General features: G+C 40.3%; 1 protein-coding gene across 1 annotated transcript in view; it reads right to left on the bottom strand.

Annotated features, from left to right (window-relative positions):
* LOC125903071 (protein bicaudal C homolog 1-like) overlaps nucleotides 1–21,688 on the bottom strand; it is an 88,277-nt gene extending 66,589 nt beyond the window's left edge. Inside the window, exon 1 of the mRNA XM_049599728.1 lies at nucleotides 21,183–21,688. Within this exon, the coding sequence (XP_049455685.1) occupies nucleotides 21,183–21,375 (193 nt within the window). The 5' untranslated portion in view covers nucleotides 21,376–21,688. The remainder of the gene's footprint in view (nucleotides 1–21,182) is intronic.
* Between the last annotated feature and the right edge of the window lie 1,734 nt (nucleotides 21,689–23,422).

The following is a 23,422-nucleotide window of genomic DNA, read 5'->3' as shown; positions in this document are numbered from 1 at the left end:
TTCTTAGAGCAGAGAAACTTGTCTTGTGTTCATTAATGACCATTTTCCTCGCTGGAAAAAAACTGAGCTTTGTAGGTGGGATTAAGAACACGGATGTCATCATTGTGAGTAAGAATATGCACAAATGACATCATCACAGCTACACACACTGTTGTAAGATGAGTTACAACAACTCTTAAATGAGGGTATTTCTTTGAGTCACATGGCAAATATCAAGCATTGAAGCTGAAGACTACAAGAAGAAAATGTAAAAGGGGTTACAACAAAGGGAGGTTACCAGACCTTTGCAGCCCATCTCTGCTTGAGACCAGCAGCTCGAGGCTACATCAGCTGCTAGAAGCATTACACACTTGAGTCTTGACTGAACTGCTAAAGGGTTGAGTTGCATTGTGGGTAATGTAGGCAACAGGTTTTGACAAGACAACAGAATGTGTGGAATGAAAAAAGACAATATTTCTGGGTCTGCTGCATCCATTTTCAGGGTTTCCCACACATACATTTATTTGTGGTGAGCTGCCACGTTTTGATTTTCTATTTTTGGGCCTGGACCGTGCATTACGAGCGCAGTTGGAATATATATTAATATACACCACTCGGTTATTATTTGCTCCACAGACAGAGCAGCACCAGGCGCAGTGAAACCTAACCTTCAGTACACTTCAGAGTTGAAATTTTGCTTTCACTCACAGACAGCTGCTCCTCTCATCTGCCAATCTGGTCTGATTGAATTGACTGATCAATTATCCACTCAGCAACTTGTCATCAGTTACCCCCACGCACTGACTGTAATTCTGTGGGAAACACTGATTCTTTTTTTTAACTGGCAATCCTGAGTCTAAGGGGCCGTACACATGCTGAGCGCAGGCATGCTCAAACGCCAAAGCAACGCTGTTGTGGCAGGCACACACTCCCCAACACAAATTTCTCAGGGTGCGACGGCTGTGCCACACGATAAGTTCAACTTTTGGAACACAGCAGCGCACACATTGCATGGCACGTGACGAGGAACAACCAATCACAGCTGACAGATATCTTTCCCTTCTTCCGTAAATATCAGTCTGTTATAAATATAGAGAAGTTGATCATTTTGGTGCAGGGCTACCCAGAACTTTACATCTGTCCCACGGACAATAGGCACACACACTTATAAACAACGCCTGGAGGAAGATCAGCTCTGCACTTAAGGTTGCTTAGCAGACTCAGACGCAAGCTGCCAACTCACTCTTGAAAGCTGGCTCAAAAAAGACACAAACGTAGCACCCAGCACCCAACCTCGCGTTTTCTAGGCGGGTGAATACGTGGCATGTGTACAGCCCTTAACTATGTTATATGAGTGCAAAGCACAGCTGCTTGTAATGATTACTACCCACTACTACAGCTAATAACCCCAGAAAATTGCTAACATGATAGTGATATGGTGGAATAATGTAGTGAAAACAAAATGGCAATCCAACCCGATAATCCTGCTACCTCAGCGCTGCATTGTGACATCATTTAAAAAAGGGTCATGATGGTTTTGCGTGTTTTAATCTACATGTTGCATATACTGTGTGATCCCTGCTGACCATTTTGTTAAAGCTACTGTTGCATTCAAGACCAATATCTAAGATCTGAAAGTCAGCTGCTGACTGGCAACCTTCTAAATGCAGGAAACCACCAAATTCAAATATGTTGGTAAATCCCCTCTTTATTCCTCACAACATTCGTGTTTGCTTGTGTTGTAGATTTGATTTGCCAACAACAAAAGATCTTTTACATTCGTCTCGGTCCCCTTTTCTCAAATAACTGACAGGCATTTTGCCACAAAAATGCACAGCTCATGCCTCATTACTTAGATTACTGAGAAACCTATTATTTTGTCCGCCAACCGAAAAACCCTATTTAAATTATAGGCTTTCCTCAAGCCTGAACGGTTGGACGAGAGTTGAACAGCACATCCCTCGTTCAGCATTTATTTTCAGTTTTTAGTAGCTCTGTTTGATATCAAAGAGATTTGGTTTCTTTTGTTTCTCCAGTGCTAAAGCGGACTAATGGTGTTTTTATTGTTTCGGTGCAGGTTATATGAGGACAATGCAGCGCTCCTCCCATCCAGCTTGTAAAGGCATAACAGCTGAACAAAGACACAAGACCCCTGAGAGCACATCGCATGTTGCAATCAATTCTGTCCTCTGCCTTTTTTTCAAAAATATGGAGCAAATAATGTGCCACTAATTTAAAGCAGTTACCTTGATTGTCTATTAATATGGTAAAGTAAACATGCTGGTTACAGCTAATCAGATCCACACCCTCTGATTCTCTCTATGTAATTGCCTAATGCATCGAATCACTGTCACTGCATGTACAGAATGGAGAGAAGTTGCAGGCATGAAGGGCTCGACGCTGGCAGAGGCAGCGGGGTCTGGTATCCATTATTTTGTGGAGAGACTGACTTTCTGGGAGATTCCGCTGTTTTGACACTGAAGGAATGTAAACAGTGTTGATTTCTACAGTTATGGCTTCACTCCACACACAACAATCAAGCAAACAATAAGAGACATAAGCCCCAATAAACCAAATCAAAGCATTGTGACATGAATATTTTCGCTATTAGCTAGTTTAAGTCTTACACTATCCAGGTTTAATGGAAAAGTGGATAAATCCACAATGACTTTCCAATAACAGGGCAAATACCTCATAGCTCACATGTAAGCCAATATACATTTATTTTGAACACTATATCAGTCATTCAATAACCTCCATATATGAAATATATACACCTGGTAACCCAGCATTTGTGCCGTGCCAGAATTACCAAGCGAAATCCTTCATGTCAAAGGATTTCTATGCAGGCAGGAGCTTTTTAAGTTTACAAAAAGCAAAGCAAGGCCCCTAAAGGCACCAGCTAAATCTCTAAATTTTCAGAGCTGCTTAGACAAAATCCTCTGCACTGGCAATAATCACAAGAGGACTTAAGGTGAAACTTGGGACATTCACAGAAAAGTCTACGCAAGCATTAAAACAAGAAAAGTTATACAACTCCTATTTCCCCTGGATAGGATTTCATAACAAATGACAACTCTAATCCAGGAAAAGTTTGACATCTCAGTCCACCATCTGCTCACACGCCTCGACTAAAGTGAGACAGATTACTATTAAAGCCAGACCTATGAGCCCCCCCGGCTGAGAGCACGGCGACCAGTATGAAAGGACTACATTTCCCATGTTGTGTGAAAAGAGCGGGAGAGCGGGGTGTTTTCACACCAGCTCTCAGCTGATTCAACATGGAGCTAATGAGAGAGCCTCAGGGAGCCGAGGCAAAACATGGATACACACGCAATGTAAAGAACTCATTGGATCATGCTCATAAATACATGAGCATATGTACAGATGGAATCATCTTATGTCATGATCATTTCTTCAAACTAGATTTAGATCATCATAAAAATAATAACCTGCCTTCCTCTCAAGTTTGGAGTTTTATTCTGTTGTAATTATTATGGGATGTCACAGTCAAAACATGGAATGATAATGTCGAATGTAAAACTGAGAAAGACAGTTTGACAGTTAAGTTAGCTGTGTTACTCATTCTGTGTACTGTTGCCAACTCTTCAGTAAGAAAAGTAGCTATTGGCTGCCCTAAAAGTTGCTAGAAGTCACTAAATGACATCACCGCCTAATCTGCATAATTGTCCATATGCATGTAATCGTAATGGCTGCTGTAGGAGAGAGGAATAACGTCGTGGGAGAGACAAAAACTGAGTAAAAAAAACACCCTGAATATGTTTAGAACTACAAATGAACCTTCTTTCAGTGATTTATATTAGACAAAGAAAATTTTACATTTACATCCCGCCCTGACTGTAAACCAGGTTGGGATCAGCCAGCGGCAGTTCCGCACATGCGCGATTCACTTGCATTCTGGACATGGAGGGGTTAAGATCTCCTGCTCTGACTGCTGCTGGGAGGGAGGACTGGGCTGTCTGTGAGTGCTTTGGGGCGAGGGAGGGGCCCACGGCAGCATCCGCTGCTCGTTGAGAAGAATAAGAATGATACGTGCTCTCACAACAGAGTCTCCAGAAGTATTCAACAACATCAGAAAAAGTCGCTAGATTTGTCGCTAGTTGGGGTCTGAAAAGTCGCTAAATATAGCGACAAAGTCGCTAAGTTGGCAACACTGATTCTGTGTGTGGGGAAATGGATAAAACTCAATTTACATGTAATTTAATATTGTGATTACAGGTCAACTGATAGTGGATTTTTATTGGCCGATATTATAGCAATAGTTTGGAGCAGGCAAAAGCCAATAGCTAATTAATCGGCCAATAACAGATGTTTTTTTTTTTCCATGGCTGCTCGAGCCCTGAGGCCTGGAGTTGGCGCCAATGGCACTGAGCTGTTTTTAGGAGGAGCTTTAGGAGGATCAAACTGTGCGACTAATATCAATCAATGAATAATTACATGGCTGAATTATATGGAAGAAAATAGGCTGACGCCAAATTGGTAAGTAAAGCTGGATAGTTTCTTATCCTTGTATTGTGTAGGTCTACAACGAGCTTAAACGTGGCCTGCTGATAAATGATGGGACACAGAATAAAATTATTTTTATGTGGGACTTTATCCCCGACTGCACTTGAACAGTGTAAGAACAGCATTACAATTGTAAAAATCGAGCAAAGCATGACAGCAAAGCATCACATAACAGCTTCGAGAGACAACTATTGTGACGAGAAATTGACTGAAAACAGGTCTCTTTTGACATGAACACCAAAAAAAACCAGCCTTGTGGTAAAATCAGCTGTCTGCCAGGGACAAAGTCACATTCCATATCGCTAGAAAAATGCAGGAATAATTGTTTTTTGAGAAAAGTATATCTGATGTAGGGTGAAAAATGTGATTGAAAGTTTGTTGTGCATTTATGGCTGGAGCACACTGAGTGCAGACCCCTCCTGGTCTCGAGGAAATTATGAGCTAACAGTCATTTAGATTATCAGAAATGTATTTCACACACACTGCAAGTTGCTTGCTACTTAATTATAGCAAAATTATATCAACCATGTTTGCTAGCAAAACAGACAAAGCACATAATGCTATTCTATAATCAGCAACCTTATAATGTCCTTAATAAAGAAGTAAAGCTGTCCTCCATTAGTTAACTTTCATTTAAATCATACAAATTATCTAAAGCACACATTACTTTGTATTTGGGGGGTACTCTGTGCAAAAGTCTTACAGCCTTACCATGTGATAAGTGGAGGTCACAGCTATCGGCCACTATCGGAGCCCCGTTCCGCCATTAAGGATACTTTAACGTCCTGTTGGCGCTGATTAATCTGCCAAACTGATAAATCGGTTGACCTCTATTTGTGATACTGATATGTGTCATGATAGAGCAGATTTCCTGGTAGTTCAGCTGAGGATTTTGATGAAATCACTAACTGGAAATGTCCAATTTTAGCTCATGAAGTAATTAAATACAAATCACTTCATCACAGAGGTTTTTTGCCCTTATTCTGAAAAAGACAATATTTCTGCTAAGCTGTTTACAATGCTAATGAAAATGAATATTGCACTAATATTCCGGTTTACATGCAGCCGTGCATACTTAAAATAACATAACAAAATATAGAAAAGTAGGACAGCTGGAGCCATTTTGCTTCTTTGCATCATAATAAGTTTTTTTTCCGAGGCTTTCCACCTGTGGCGGCCTTGTTTGACCGTGCAAACACAGCCTCCTTTCATTCCTTCAACCACCTTCTTGAAAAGGTCATTATTATCAAAAACCTGTTGAAATCCAAGTCTTTCATAATGTTTAAAAACAGGTGTGTTTCTACTTCTGGACAGGAATGCAGGCTTTATTTCAGCCATGCAAATTGTTGGCTAGCTGGCTACGAAACAATCCATGACAACGCACAGAGCTGACCGTTCACAGACAAGAGGCCGTGTGTTGCAAACTGCTGTAAAAACCCCAAATGAGACGCAGTTTCTGAATGAGCTGTATAAATGTCCAAAGAATAACATCGAAATATCCCACATATTAAACAGGAAATGCAAATTAGAAAAAAAAAATGCCTAATTCAATACAAACGGAATATGCTGTTTACATGACTTGTATCAAATTTGAAAATATAGTCATAGTATGAATGACAGTGAAATATTAGTGTGTATGTAAGCGTAGCAGATGATTTGTCTCCAAAATTGCCTGTCAAAGCCAGACACACCCAGATATATTAAAATGAAGAGCTACCTTTGTATGCACGGGAGCAGCAAAGTGTATGACAAATCTATGTCTCAGCATATATCTTCATATCATCCACCTCTATTCCTCACACACAGACTAATTTAAATACAAAAAGGCTCCTTGAAGGGTAAATAACAAGTAAAGGAGACATTCTGTACAATCAATAGCATTCAGTCAGGTTGGTATTCAGTGACCGAGGGGGAGCTGTTCTCATCAATCAAACCTAAACGCCTCACTTCAAAGACAGGATGCTTCTACGAGTGTATCACCTTGCAGTTGACACACAGTTGGCAGTAATGGAGTTGACATCTAAATGAAAACAGACAAAAGCCAACACTTAACTTTCCCCTGTGAACTGCTTTGGCATACGTTACACAAGTTGGCTCCTAAACAAAAGACTCCAGCGCCTGAGAAACACTTTCACTGCTTCACCAAGACAGCAGTGGTATCTAATCACAGAGCAAGGATTTGGGAAGTTTACTATTACAGCAGAGCTGTTTGCTCTCTGTGATCTTTCATATCAAAACTGCCAGAGAAACATCCTGAGCTTTCATCACTGACCTCTTTATCTGCGTATGTTAAAAGAAAATTGGGAGGTTATTAATATTTTGTGACAGACAAATATGTCTCTGACAACAAATTCTGCTTTTGGGATTAAACTGTTAAGCTGTTTATCTATCGTGTGAGATCATTTGTTAGCCTAATAGTTGCTTCTTAGGATTCACATTCCTCTCGCTATGGACATTTGGACAAGTGAAAATACATGTGATGCTTTCAAGTCTGAGCAAAAGTGCAATTTTTTTTATATATATGTATCTTGGCAACGTAGCTGATTGTCTCTTAAGTGATATTATACTGCCCATTTTCTACAAAATAAACAATAAATACATAGGTGATGCACATTTTATTCAGCTCTGTAAAATGGTATGGTGGTTATGGATTTCTTTGAAGTTATAATCCTTAAGATTTTTGAGTTCAAACAACATTATTGATGCTATTTATTGTTAGCATTTTTTAAACAGTAACAGTAATTCAAAGTAGTATTACCTCTCTATATAGTAGTTTTCACTGTTAGTAGCTTGGAGAGGGCAATAGGGCCAAGATATTTTATCACTGTATGAGTGTATGTAACCATTCAGTCCTTCATAACATTTGATTATTTACCTTTTACAGAGTTAAAAACGAAAGCCTCAAAGCAGTAAAACTAAAATTCTTCTAAGATAGAAGCTTTAAGCTTACTCAGAACAGTAAATTCCAGTGTTACAGGTTTCAGTATAGTATTCACAACTTCCACCTCCTCCTCCATTTCATCCTGAGTCACGTTGCCTTGCAAGTTAACTGGAGTCGCCAGATAATCACAAGATCATGTAAGAATTTAGCAAAGCCTGCCACAAACAGCACCCATGGTAGAAACAGTGTTGCCAAATCGCTAACAGTGGACATATTTCTCTCATTGCATGGTATATACTGTCATATTGCCCAACCCTATCAGTAGCACTGGGCGATGTGGCCCTAAAATAATATCATGATATTTTAGGGTATTTTTGCGATAATGTTATTCTTGATGAAATGACAAATTAGTGAGCATTTTTTTTTATTGATTTAAGAAAATAGAATTGCAACAAAATAAATGATATAGTTTACAAGTCACCCTAACAGTTTGTCATCAAATATTCAGTACAAATTAAAATGATATCTCATTTCTTTAGTTTGTGAACAACAGTAACTCAGAGTGAGATTCAGATTCTGTATACAATATTAATAGTTCAACAAAATAAAATCTACCACAAGTTACACATTTAAACAGCTCCCAAATACAAAAAATGTCCCCTGGGATCTATATATATAAATCAACAAGTGATTTCCTGAGTGACTGAGTTTTTGTTTTTTCCACCTGGACCTTTATGCTCTGCCATTTCTCCTCTAATCATCACGCTGTAACCTGTGACAGGCTGTTATGATACCACAACTATCACACATTCACATATATGGAGTTTTTTGTCTAGCTGCGAGCATCACGTAGGTTTACATTACCAAAGGTTTATGACAAAATCACTTGCCGACACCAACTCTCTTGTGCACACAGCGAAAGAGGAGAGGGAGAGACGCTGTGCTGCTGCCAGAGGAGCCGCTGATTGAGTTCCCTCTGAGTGGTAACTCACTAAAAGAGTCTGAGAAGTCCGGGCCGCTACAGCTTATTCCACACTACTGCTGCTGCAACTCTTTTTGAAACCACCATGGAGTCACTAATAATTTCTCTTTCAGCCATGCTTGTTGTTGTCGTGGTTAACAGTATGACGTCCTATGTAAACACATCAAAATATTGTGATAATCACCATATGATATTAAAAATCACACCGGTATCATCGTGAATGAGATGATATGACACACCAATTAGTAGCATAGTCCACCATTCCTGCACTGATGACATCAAAACAGACAATGCAGTGTGGGAGCCAGCTGGAAAACTATGGGAATTTGTTTGGCTGCACTACAACAGATACACATGTTGCTCTTGTGTTGGATTTCTGACCAAGCAGCTGCCCAACCAGTATCTGATGTAGCACAAAACCTCACACAGTAGCCCTGTGCCTCACCAAATGAACCAGAACTGAAATCTTACGGGATATTACTCGATGCTTTGAAACCACTATCACTTTTCTAGCTTTGGTAAATGCAGTTAATACCCACAGAAATGAACACCTGTCAGCGTACTTCTGTGCTGAGCAGAAGTCACCCTCTGCGCTCAAAACAGCTCCTCTCTCCTCTCAACTCATGCAGGGTTGCCAAGCAACTGTGCTATCAAATAAATGCACTAAGTGCCACATGTTACTTTCCGGCAGACAAAGATGACAGCCTGCCAGAGAAACTAGACTCATCGACCTCGAGGTCATTTGGATGAGGTTTGAAAATAATCAAAAATAGACTTTAAGTTGTAGTCTGTTTTTCCACTATGTCCATGAACAGACCATCATGACCTCACATTAACAACGAGCTTTATGTACACACAAGCATCTCTGCAGTCAGATCATCCAGCCCAGGAAATGAGACAGCTTGCATCAGGCTGTTGTTGGTAACATGTTTGGGTTATCATCTCCTCCTTTATCTGTCTTGTGTGAACGCTGCCAAGTGATTACACAACGCTGTACATTCCTGGTGCCTGGTATCTACTGTGTTAGATCCCCCACGGAGCATAGGGAGTCAGTCTCACTTAACAGGCCCCAGAGTTGCACCGTAAACATTACAATGTACTATTGGGAAATCATTGACATCTCACATCATCATTTTAACCGTAGAGTCATGCACAGGATTGAAGTGATGGAAATTCTTTCCTCGATTACTCTACTTGATCACTGAGCCTCTGAGTTATCTCCGCTGATATGTCCAATCAGAGAAGTTTATGCAGAACAGAACAGCTCTAAGGAAATTAACATAATCCAGTTAGGGTCTTTTATTAAAATTCCTGCTCTTGGACAAACTTCTCTTTTTCCACCCTCTCTCCTTTGTTCAAGTGGAGAATATCCTGGCCAGAACTAGATCAAAAAAGGTGCTCTTATAAAAATGCTTTCTCTCCAATCAAGGCAAGTGGAGAAAAGGCAGATTGTACTGGATGGTGAATGAGGAGAGAGAACAACAAACCAAAACCCGAGGTTCTCCAAAGATAAACACAGAAAGCTCTGGGGGGGGGGGGGGGGTGGTGGTGGTGAAGGGCCGGGTGGTGTGTGTGTGTTTCTGCCTTTATGTGTGTGTGGTGAGTGCGCACGCGTGCGGGGTAAGTCAGGAGTGCCCCCCCCAAAAAACGTTTCTAAAATAGCAACCGCAAACCAGACAGAATGTAAATCTGCACTTTGAAAAGGGTTGAAGAAAAAGAGCTTTGAGGGGCGTAGAAAAACAGGTATTCATTTCAGCCCATTTACAGTTCCAGAAGCATAGAAATGGGTCACAGCACTCCAGCTCCACTCGGACGGCTGAAATAGGACTCCTGGTTTTATTTTCTTGAGTAATGAATTACAGGTTTTTCCGCCGACTGAAGCTCAATTATATTACAGCTCCTGAAAGCTTCATCATGCCCAGGATGAAGGAATTCAACGCGTAAGCAAAGTCGAATAGAATTGTTTAATTGTATCAGCATGTTTCAGTAAAATCTGTAAGAAAGAGAGAAGAAAGGAGCGAGAGGGAAAGTGGCAAGAGGCAGCCGAGCAAAACCCAGTGAAGATAAAAATCCACCAGTTAAATCAACTGAACCATTTAAGTTACAAACTGAATGCTGTGACGTGTGTTTGCTTCCCATATGGCCCCCTCTCCCAAAATGTACTATGCACAGACACATGCAGAGAGACTTTAAAGGTTTAGTGTGTAGGATTTAGTAGAATCTAGTCGTGGGGTTGCAGCACAGAAACTTCTCCCATGTGCCAAGTGTGTAGGAGAACTAGTGGCTAATGCAAAAACAACGATCTACAGATCCTAGATCCGATCTAAAGTCAAGTGCATGCAGGTTTCTTAAGGTAAACAATTTAAGAAATATCAAAAAATAGGGCTGCGCAATATGCAAAAAGATTAGTTCGACACCAGTTTCATCACAATACAATATCAAATCAATTCATTAAACACTACGATATTTGCTGATATCAAGTCTGCCGCAATTACGATTTCAATTCAATGAGATTCAGGGGCCTGCGATCAATATGAGACGATATCATATACCCATTTAACACTTTTTCTTTTTACTTTTGGCCATAGAAGATAAAAACAACACATGAATAATAAGTGCAGTAAATTTTACTTATCCTGACTCCACGAACACGCTTAAAAACAGTACACTGAATAAGTTAACCTTCAGGGCTTTCTGCCAGAAAGAATCTTCTGGCAAGATAATTTCACAAAAGCATCATATTCAGCTCAGTAACTCACATGATTTATGGACAAAACAACTTTGTTTTGCTAGTTACACATTATTAGCTTAAACATGTTGACACTGCATGAATTAGCCTAGCAGCTAGCAGACTTTTCCTCTACTCATAGCTCAACAAATGACATGTAACAATATCATTTTTCTTACTCACAGATGGTCTTAAGTCACCATGTCTCCTAACAAAACAGCTCAGTTGAATTTCAGAAGGGATTCACGCTGTTTCAGCCTGACATTGTTGAAACAGCAGCTAACATTGCTGCCATGAGAAATTAGCAGAGTGCAGATGCTCGTGTGTTAACTCGCAACTCACATACAGCATGTTCTTTATCTGTTGACCTGCATTTTCTCCATAATCAAAAATGTTTTCACACTGCTGATTTATGTCCATCCATCCATCCATTTTCATCTGCTTATCCGGGGCCGGGTAGCGGGGGCAGCAGGCCTAGCAAAGCAGCCCAGACATCCCTCTCCCTAGTGATGCTTTCCAGCTCCTCCTGGGGGACCCCAAGACACTTCCAGGCCAGACGAGTTATGTAATCCCTCCAGCTTGTTCTGGGTCTGCCCCGTGGCCTCCTACCAGTGGGACGTGCCCGGGACACCTCCAGCGGGAGGCACCCAGGAGGCATCCTAATCGGATGCCCGAACCACCAAGTATAAATCACTGTTATGTCCAAGAGGATTTTTGTCATCCTCATCATCTTTGTGGCTGCTTGTCATCTGCCTGCCCCTGTTTGACAGTGACACATAGTTCCAAAATAATGGCATAACATAAAGATGATGATATGGATTGATGTTTTACCTTTGCATAGATGATACTGGATCGCTGATCACTGAATCGACACATCAATCCAGATCAATGGACTGTTAAATCCCTAGTAATTTTCCCCTTTTTTTTGCTCACTGAAAATAATCTATAAATAATAATGATGTTATTTGCTGCTGTTGTTTGTTATTTAAAGCATGTTCCTGTACATCTGGAATATGATTTGTAGGCTGGGCATCACTGTAACACTAGGGATGCACCGACCCGATATCTGGATTGAATATCGGCCCCGATATCATCAAAAGAGATGGATTGGGTATCGGAAAATGCAACCTATACCTCAGGCGATCCTTTCCCTTTAAATCTATTGTGATGCGAGCTATGTCATACGCCATGGAGCGAAGGAGAGAGCTGCTGTGTGGAGGTATTTCACACTATTTCAACTGCTGTTGCACAATTGTTTATTTCTGTTAAAAATAAATAGCTCATCATTGCATTAATCTGTTTCATCTTGTTTCATTTTATCTTAGGAAAGAACTGTGCAGTCATCAATGTCTGATGCCTCTAGTCTTTTCTGTTCTACATGTAAAGGTATATAGCTTTTAGGTCAACCATGGTATCAGATCGGTATCGGGTATCGGACGATACTCAAAGCCACAGCATCGGGATCGGTATCGAAACTGAAAAAGCTGGATCGGTGCATCTCTATGTAACACCACAATGCTTTATTTGTAATGCTGTATTGTGACACATTTTACCTTTACGGAATAGGTGCTGCTCTGGTGATTTGGATATTGCAGTTGGTCATATTGCAATTTCAATAATTCAGTTAATTAGATTGTGAAACTTAATTTGGATATTTTCTTACAACCCTATTCAGTGTCCCTCCTACGCAGTCGTTCATATTGACAGCAGATGAAGACTAAGACTAAAGACTGTACCATCAATACAGTCTGAACAACAGGCCAATCCTACCCTTTCCCTCAAACTGACAACAGGATTAGTGTCACTATTTCACAGGTCACAGTTCAATCAGAGTGAAACTCTGTGTGAGGAACTTGAGGCAGAACCTGGAAGCCAATGTGTGTGAAAGTAAATGAATATCTGCTTTACTGAAATGAATGTGAAGCTTTTTTTGTGTCCTGACAGTGGTAACTACTCTGACTGTGATCCACGACTACAAAATAAGCACAACTGCTGCTTTGCCACACTCACACACACACATTTTGTAGAGAATCCAGTCCAAATCTGGTTTAAACATCACAGTATCTCCCAATGGCAGATGATAACCTCATCAGAGGGAAAGCACAATTTTCACATCAGAGAGGATTTTCCTTTCTAGCGCTGGCTCCGTCTATTGTTTTCCACCCTTCAGTGCATTCTTCCAAAAGGTGGTGTGTGTGTAAGGTTTCTCCCAAAGTCCCCCTGCCTCTCCATCTTTGCTTTTACTTCAAACTACTCCATGTAATGCTATTATATTAGAGCACTGAAATCAAAATAGCTTTAACACTGTATCTAATTATCCATTATAGAGATGATTATATGCAATTAAGTGTGTGGGTACACTGTTAACTTTCTTCGCTGCAAAACTGAGGAGCACAAGCTACAAAAACACAAGTGTTTGTGATGTCTGTGTGTTTCAGTAATGTTTCTGCCTGGGTTTGGTCAGGTTACGAGGTGAGGACGGTGTCGTAGTGTCAGAATAAAGACCCGGGAAAGTCCAACAACTCCACAGTGGATCTGACGGAGGCTGGAACAACAGAGCAGTGTTCGAATGCTCAAGAGGGAGCAATAGAGGGAGAGAGAAGAGAAAGCCTGCAGCACATTCCCCACAAGACACTCACTTCCTGTCTGTGAGTCTTACTCAGCACCCAGGAGGACGAGGAGGATGAGGCCCTCACACATACTCCCCTCATTATGTGGGTTTTGAAGCCAGAGAAATAATTCTCCAAACAATAAAGGAAAAAAAAAGAATACTGAGAAATATAATTGCATTTTCAGCAGAGGACAATTTTCCCTTCTCAGAGGATGACTTTCCACTGGCCTCTGAATGAAAGTATTCTTATTTTGTGTGGCACACAAATAACGTTGTATGTGAGAAACATTTCAGCACACATGAACAAAACAACTCCTCAATCACTACATACTGAGAATACCTGTACTTTCTCATTACCATATGCAACAGTTTTTCCGTTCTGAGACAAAGCCGCCCAATAATAGTCTGTGGTTTAGGAGCAGGAAAACAAATTAGTTCAACGAAGAAAATGATTCACTTAGCCTAATTGCAGGTTGTTGTTGCAGTTACTGGCCCACCAGGAGGCCGTGCTAAGTCACAAACACCACTGAACTCTCATCATTACTAGTCTGAGCAGGGAATCCCACAGCCAGCTCCTCAAATTGACCCATACACGGGTGAATGCATAGGTAATGCACGCTTAAAAAAACCCCATGGAAAACCTTGTTGCACATGCAGAAAATGTTACCTCTTTCCCACACTTGCCTCTGGACTCTTCACATCATAATGAATGTAAGAAAAAACAAGACACAAAAGTTCTCTTATACTGTTCCCTGTACACATAAAACTATCTTTCAGGCTTTCATGCCTGTGTCAAGGTATCCAGGCCATTAACTTGGGGAGTTCTATTCTAGGGTGCCAACAGTACAACAGTTAAACCCAGATGGCTGTCAGGGTGAGATTTTGTTGTCACTTTACACTCTATTTACTGATCTAAGCCCGGGGAACCTGCGTCGCTGCCAATGTGAGAGACAGTAAATTTGTAATTGCAAAGCAGTTAACAATTTCCATTTTCTCCTGATGCAAACGGTGCCAGAACGGGGGCGTGAAATACGGCTGATCCAAACAGAGGGTAGTTTAAGTGTGTACGCTGGGATTTTGCTCCGGTGTGGAATCATTCTGGTGAGTCATCAACATATTCTAATGGGTACAGAGTGCTTCTCTGTCATTTCTATTCTCCAAAATTTATGCAACCCCCTGACTATATGGCTCTTCAACAGTCTGATGTCCCACTCTGACACCTTTTCTGAGTACAGCCAGGTTTATTGTGAGGACAACATTTACGGATTCTGACAAAAAGCTAATATAAATGTTATTATGGCACTAAACTTTAGATGCATTGCTACAAGTGATCAGATTTCTCCGGCCAAACGTGAAAAACGACACTTGCCTGTCGGGCATATCAGTTATCCGATTAGTAGATAAAATGCTGATGTTGATATAGATTAAATAATAGATCAAACTAATTCAATTTTATTTATAATGCCCAATATCACAAATCACAATTTGCCTCAGAGGGCTGTACAGCGTCAAACATCCCTCTGTCCTCACAGCAGATAAGGAATCCCTCCCCCAAAAAACCTGGTGGTAGGAACCTCAGGAAGAACAACTGAGGAGGGATCCCTCCTCCATGACGGACAGATGGCGTGTGTACAAAACAGATCAACATAATAATCCCTGTCTTCTATTAATGCTGATTAATAGTTTGCTCTACCGTTGCAGAGGGCCTTCCTGTACATTTTAACACTGCTTTGCCAGACTAAACAAGATTATTCCAGTTTGGTTTAATGCCAATTTCTTTCAAATTTTCAAGATACTTGTTTTAATTTTTGGTGTGGGTAGTTATAGCACGGCGTTAACTTTGTTTGTTTCATTATCTTTTTTTTTTTAAAGGGACAGTGTGTAGGATTTTCTCCCATGAAACGTTGAAACTGTTCATTGCATTCAAACGGATAGCACACTCTAGCGCCTCACTGTTTCAAACGTGTATTTCAACTAAGATAGCCACTGTGTACCTAAAAGCAAGATAGTGAATTATATTGCGCTGGGGGATTTGGTACCACATAGCATCTAGCAGCTTGCTAATGAACACAAACAAATGTTCCCAAAGTGCTAATATTGCTTTACGACACTGTACGATCCTCTGAGTGTAACAAGCATGAACTATGTACTAATTAGTTGGGTTAAATCATTCATTTATATTTTGATCTTCATCTGGTGATTCAACGCCTGCACTGGTAGGGAGAGGGAGAGAGGTAGGATCGGTAGGAGCTAGGCGCGGAGGAAGAGAGAGGAGGACGAGCTAATTTAGGCAGTAAAGTTTTTTACCCGTCAAGAACAAAGCAGGCAACATCAGCGTCCCTTTTAAAACCTTTCTCCTTCAGCAGCCATTTCCACCTGGGAAAGACTACCCCGATGTTGACCCCTGTTTTTTCTAAATTCGCCGGTCACGTTGCCTTTTTGATTCCCTTTTGTGCTTTCTTGGCAGCGAAAGCCCCGATGCCGGGGTAGCAGCGAAGCGCCTCTTGCTCCTCTCCTTTGGCTCCTTGGTCACGCAGCGCTGGCCTGGGTCTCAACAAATACGCTGAAGGCGGGGCTGTATGTCCCTCGCTGGCGGAGGTATTTTGAAGATGGTGAAACGTTATGGAACCCCCCAGACGACTTACCCGCACAATGTACAAACAAATCCGAAATTCTCCTTTTACGGGAATAAGTCAGATTATTGGTGGAGGTAATAGTACACCAATGATGACATTTATGAATGCAGACATCGATTTTTGCCAATAAGCAACTGGAAATGCTACATACTGTCCCTTTAAGAGATGCTACAGAGTCAAGTGTTGTTGCAGTGAGCCTACAGCGCTATCAACACGATGATCAATTTGGGAGGGTTTAAAGTTAATATAGGAAACCTCTGTTACAGTGGGACATGGTATTAAATTTAATGTTGATGGAATTATTTCCTTAAAGTTTGCTACAGCACTATCGGATAAACATCTGGAACAGTAGCTTTTGCCAAGTGGCGCGTAATCAAGTAATAAGACATCAAAAGTTATTAAGTAATGATCTGATTGAGAGGGATTTTGTAGAAAGATTAAGTCTTCAATTTCAATTTCGTCAGAGCGAGTGGGTACATGTACACTCTGAAGTCTAATAATGAGTTAAACATAGTAGTGAGGCGGTCATTATCAATGTCAACATGAATATTGAAATCACCTACGATAATAACTTTATCTGATTTGAGGACTAAACTTCATAAAAACTCTGAGAATTAAGATACAAATCCAGAATAGGGGCCAGGAGCATGTTACACTATAACAAACAGAAGTGGCTGTGACGCTGAACGAATGAAATCATACTAAAAAAAAATGATAATGAAGATAAAGGAATATAATACATGTATATACTGGGAATTATTCCAAACTTCCTAATTATATCAGACACATGCCAGACAGACAGGCTCTTCAGCAGGTTGCCTCTGGGATTGACTGTAAAATATAAAACTCTAGCAGTCCATGAACAAAGCATGTAATCTGGCAGACACACACACGTTACAGGCTTATTTGTCTGTTTGCCAACATGCATCACACCATAATTCCTCAACACAGCAATTAGCTAGCCTCTTAAATAAACACTGAGACCACAAAGGTTATCGATCCAAGTATTCAAGTCGATCAGCCAATCATGATTCAGGCACAACAGACACCATGTTGAACAATTTGATCAGTGCAGCCTGACTATAATGTACTGGAAGCAAATGAAACTGATCAAACAATCAAACTTCATCCAAGCATCATGAGCAAAATGGCACGGTTTATTTAGTCAAATATTTTCATGCTGTGGTAACTCTGTTGCTATCATCTGTTTTTAATTAGAGCTGATTAATCTATTAATTGATTAGTTGCTAAACACAACATTAATCAGTCTCAGTTTTGATAATAAATGGATTGCTGGTCATTTCTTAAGCAAAAATGGCAAATATTCTGTAATTTCAGTTTCTCTGATGGGAGGATTTTATGTTTTTTTCCTGATTTATCTTATTATTAATTTAGTATTTTAATCCAATACTCAAAAAAAAAAAACCCTCATATTGATCGTTTAGAAAAAACAAACATCAGCTGCAGCCCAATTTTAAATCTTGCTTGTTTCTTTCCATATTCATTTTTATCATTTATATATGATGTGTCACTATTTTTGTCCAACATTTTAAAAAAAATCCATGTCAAAACCCCTCCTGTATGTGTAGGTAAAAAATGTGTTATCCATATGCAAGACAGTGAATTAATGTTTAGCCATACTGTACACGAGCAAGTGTACCGCACAGCAGTTTATTGCTTAACCACTGATGTAATAATTTATAAAAGAGATGGCTGTTCCTGAACCAGATGGTCATATCAGCCCCTAAAAAAGGCCGACTAGCTCAGACATATTACCTTGATGCGATAAAAAGTCAAGATGCTGAGCTATTGTTGTTTGAGAAGTGAACGCAACAAGAATCGACCCGTGGCTCTTTGCCGAGGGTCAAGCACACTTAATGTTCCAGGAAAGAGAAGCCAGAGATACCGTCACAGACAGTAAAACACTGAGTAAAAATACACTAAGGTTCCCATAAAATTATTTCATTAGCGTCCAGATTCTGGCCTTCAGAACATGCTGTACCACGTCAAAGTCTAAAGCCCGTCCAATCAAAACACAGCCAGATGTTACAGAGCTCTGACCCAACTGGATGTGTCTAAAAGAGCTATTTATTATTGGGACTTGAAATTGCATTTATGGACATAAATCTGATTCCGTGAGCTGAAACTAGACTGAGACTAGCTTTCTGTAGTTATCAGTGCATCATGTGCAAAACTCAACAGACTGTGTTTTTACATACGATGCAACCAAACTCCCTGGATTCTTCCTGAAGGCCACATGCCAAAGTTTAAAGCAGTTTCACAGTTGGGATACTGAGGTATTTAAACCTGAATCTACAACCAGTCAGAGAAATGTAATGCAGCAGCCGTCTCTATTTCACAACCCGGCTGCACTGTCAACATGAGCAATGTCACCCATGATGTCATGATGCAGCAATTGTGAAACAAGACGTTGGCAGAGATACCAGAGCAAATTAACAAAACTATAAAGAGCCGGTAGACCGGATAGATTATACGCAACGCATACAAATGCACAAACAGACACTTGTAGGATATGGCGCACGGTTTGTCTGGGACACTTTAGGGCTGGCCTCTGGTTAAGTTGTTTTCCTGGAAGAGTTGGGGATGACATGGAGCTTTGAGGAATGTACTGAGCAGCGAGGCAGCAACCAGGACATCCTCAAGGGGAACTACGTGTGTGAGTGCATGCGTCTGTGTGTAGGATAAACTTCAACACCAGACGCTCGCTGACGATTACTCCAAAAGTTTGCCTCAAACTTTAATCACATCTTAAACATTACAGACTAACAGCTTTCACCGAGTAAAATTTAGAGCTGCAATCAGCGTCATGCTACTGTACAACTCTTGCTTTTAATTACAGCACAATCATGATAGATGTTCCTACTAAGGTCGTGTTTGGCTGCCACTCAGTCTTGATAAAATGGTAAAAGAATCCAGCCCGTTTACCGAAGGCTCTAATATTGCTCTCTCTTGTGTTTTGAAAATGTGTGATGAATGATCTCAACCTTTGAGTTTCCAGGGAGCTCTCAACAGAGACCAGCCTGGCCTGTCTTTATGAGTCTGTCATCGCTTGTTTAACTGTTCGCTGTCAATTGCACGACATCAGAGAAGAGATCACACAGTCAATCAGTTATTCTGACGATCACTTTCTCGATTGTGCAATTAGCTGTTTGGTCTATAAAATGTCAGGAAATGGTGAAAAATGTCTCCAAAAGCCCAAACTGACATTTTAATATGTCTTGTTTGGTCCACAATCCAAAGATATTTAGTTTACTGTCATACTGGACTGCACAATATGCAAAAAAATTATATATACTGTGATTTTTTTTTTTTTTTTACTGTCGATTATTGTCTTGATTAATAAAGCAGTTGTTTGGTCTATGAAATGTCAGAAAATGGAGAAAATGTATGATCAATGTTTCCAAAAGCCCAAAAGAGATATTTAAATGTCCTGTTTTGTCCACAATATAAAGATATTTCGTTTACTGTCATAGCAGGGCTGCACCATATGCAAAAAAATATATATATATTGCAATTATTCTGACAGATATTGCAATTACAATGACTCACAATTTAGTGGGAATGGTAATTTTTGCAGTTTACCTTCACTGACAATACAAAAAACAATAATGATGAGATATTAGCTGAGGTCTGTACCAAACAAGCATGTTGAATGTGATTTATAATAACACAATGCTTCATTTATGTGTCATCACACATTTTACCTTTATCAAAACACTGCAGCTCCTCCAATTTGGGTATTGCACTTGGCCATATTGCGATTTTGATAATATTTTGATTGACTGTGCAGCCCACACATGCAGGAAAAGTCAGCATGACACTGTTCAACAGGACTGCCGATTATTTTTCCAATTATGAAAACAAATGGTTTGGTCTATAAAATGTCAGAAAATCCATCAGTGTTTCCTGAAGCCCAAGATGACGTCCTCAAATATCTTATTTTGTCCACAATCACAAAGATTACTCTCAGAGACATTAATGAACTGGAACATATCACGTTTAAGAAGCTGGAATCAGGGAATCTAACATTTTCTTCCTTTAATAAAATACTCAAACCAATTACTGGATTATCAAATTAGCTGACAAATAATTTAATAACTAACAATTAATCAATGAATCGTTGAAGCTCTACTGTATAACAGAGTACTGTCTTTTGAAAAAGGAACCTGGCGTCAAGGTTTGAGGCAGAAAGCATCAATTCGTTTAAAAGATGTTTTCTAACAGTCTCTTTCTAAGTTTAACTGAGAAGTAAGCAAACTGCATGCTCAGGTCAATTGCAGTTGAGTCTATAAACAGACCATGGGAGTTTGTGCAGCGCCAGCCTGTGGTCGGGGCCTGTTACTGCCCTCTCCATCAGCACAGCAATGATGATCACTGTCTCATGTCTTTGACCTCTTCAACCTTCTGTTTAAGCTTGTTGCAGACACCACGCACGCCCACATGACTGTAAACTCAGCAGCTTCTCCCTGTGCTCGGTGTATCACTTTCTTTCGTGTGAAAACTCTAATTGAAAGCTCAGCGCTAAATGATGCTTAATTAGCCCCTAATTGACTCCGGATCACGCGCATGACACGCTCGAGCTTCCTGACCATGCTGGGAAGGAGTCTTGAAATTTGAACTTCCCAAAAGTAGCATGTGTGTACAGAAAGTGTCATTTTATGAGTGTAGCATAAACAAAGGGCCGTCAGAGGGCTGCTGGAGTGTGCAGCTTCTCGGAAAGGACAGGGTACAATTACAGGAGATGAGACGTGGACAGGATAGACGTTTAGAAAATACTTTAGCGGTAACTTTGTAGTTAGTTACTTGGTTTCTTTTACCTAATAACATGACTTCCAGCTTCTTGCGGTCCACCCGAAACCTCTCCTCAGTCCACTCCGGATCTGGCAGCGGATGGAGCCCGCTCAGATCCTCCTCTGATCCAGGGAGAGGAGAGTCGGTGCTGCGCTCGCTGTTGGAGCCCTGGTCCGACTGTTGCAAGTATCCGCTTAAAGTGTCGCACTGGGCAGCCATTGCGCTGCGCAGCAACTTCTCCGGTGGCCACTGCGTTTTAGTCAAAGTAAAGTCGAGCTGAGGCGAAGCGGTTGAAACTTCTGTTAACTTTTCTTTTGTTTTAATCCCGTCACTTGGCGGTGTTGTGCGGGCTCATGGCAGCGCAGTTGAGACCTTCCTCTGCAGTTTCTTCAAGCCCCTTCGTTTTCCCCCATTAGGCAGACTTCTAAAAATAGGCAGCAGCACTGGTCCACTCGCTATAGGTTGTCTGCAGAGTTAACGGAGCGTCGTACAGCACACAGCAAACATACCAACCAACTCCTCGAGAAAGTTTCACGTGTCACCCTGCAAAAAAAAAACCCGGGACTCCTCCCAGAAACCTTTTTTTTGACCATCTTCCTCCCCTTGGATTCTGTGAAGTCTTAAAACTTTATTATATGTGAGAAATTCACTGAATTCAATTTGAGTTTGTGGGGGACACGTTTATTGTGTCTCATTTATGGGAAGCTGTTATGAAACAAAATCACAGTTATTATGAGCTGAAAAATACAATTCAAGACCACTGCATATGAAAATAAACAAACACAAAGGCAGGCTCGAGTACTTTCAATATTTTTATGCCACTTTCTGACACAGGCTGGCAGTTTATGATAACACCCCATGTCGCCAATTTATTGGTTTATAGAGGAAATACTCGGCACCCTGAGAGTGGCTATAGGGAAGCAATACAGGAAAGAGAAAGCAAAACAAATGTGTAGAAAGTCAGAGTCCAAAGATGCTGTTTATGTGCTGAGTGAAGTAGTAATAATAATAATACAGAAGCAGGAGGTCAGTGATGTAAACAATAAAAGGTTTGCAGGTCCCTATAGGAATATGATTCTGGTATTGTTCTCATGCTGTGGCCAGGAAATGATTAATGATGGTTTTCAGGGCTATCGTCTTGTTACGTGTGGATTAATGTGTTCGTTTTCTACAGTTCTGTCCAATGTTTTGTTCTGCTATATTTGTGATTTCATAACATTCTTCCTATTTAAATTATTCGTAAGTCTCACTTCTGAGCATAAGTGGGTTATGAGACAGTGGGCCCCACCAGCTCTACTACACAAGAACAAGACACCCAGACTGTGTGATGGGTTTATGTCGTTTTTTTGTTTTGTTTGTATCTCTTTTTACTCATGAATCTCTTTTTGGTTACTTTCTGTCTCTGAAGCGATTGTGTGTCTCGTTATTGTTGTTTTGCCCCTTTTGTTGTTATTTGTGTCTCTTTGTAGTTAATTTGTGTCACTTTTGTAGTCATTTTGTGTCTCTTTGTAGTCATTGTCTCTTTGTAGTCATTGTGTCTCTTTGTAGTCATTGTCTCTTTGTAGTCATTGTGTTTCTTTGTAGTCATTGTGTCTTTGTAGTCATTTTGTGTCTCTTTGTAGTCATTGTCTCTTTGTAGTCTTTGTTTTTCTTTGTAGTCATTGTGTTTCTTTGTAGTCATTGTGTCTTTGTAGTCATTTTGTGTCTCTTTGTAGTCATGGTGTTTCTTTGTAGTCATTTTGTGTCTCTTTGTAGTCATTGTGTTTCTTTGTAGTCATTGTGTCTCTTTGTAGTCATTTTGTGTCTCTTTGTAGTCATTGTGTCTTTGTAGTCATTTTGTGTCTCTTTGTAGTTATTGTGTCTCTTTGTAGTCATTTTGTGTCTCTTTGTAGTCATTGTGTCTTTGTAGTCATTTTGTGTCTCTTTGTAGTCATGGTGTCTCTTTGTAGTCATTGTGTGTCTCTTTGTAGTCATGGTGTCTCTTTGTAGTCATTGTGTGTCTCTTTGTAGTCATTGTGTCTTTGTAGTCATTTTGTGTCTCTTTGTAGTCATGGTGTCTCTTTGTAGTCATTGTGTGTCTCTTTGTAGTCATTGTGTCTTTGTAGTCATTTTGTGTCTCTTTGTAGTCATGGTGTCTCTTTGTAGTCATTTTGTGTCTCTTTGTAGTTATTGTGTCTCTTTGTAGTCATTGTATCTCTTTGTAGTCATTTTGTCTCTTTGTAGTCATTGTGTCTCTTTGTAGTCATTTTGTGTCTTTGTAGTCATT

This window comes from Epinephelus fuscoguttatus, linkage group LG16 (assembly GCF_011397635.1).
Source record: "Epinephelus fuscoguttatus linkage group LG16, E.fuscoguttatus.final_Chr_v1".
NCBI classification, from domain to species: Eukaryota; Metazoa; Chordata; class Actinopteri; order Perciformes; family Serranidae; genus Epinephelus; species Epinephelus fuscoguttatus.
Note: the sequence above shows the minus strand (reverse complement) of the source record. Positions and strands in the feature narration are given on the sequence as shown.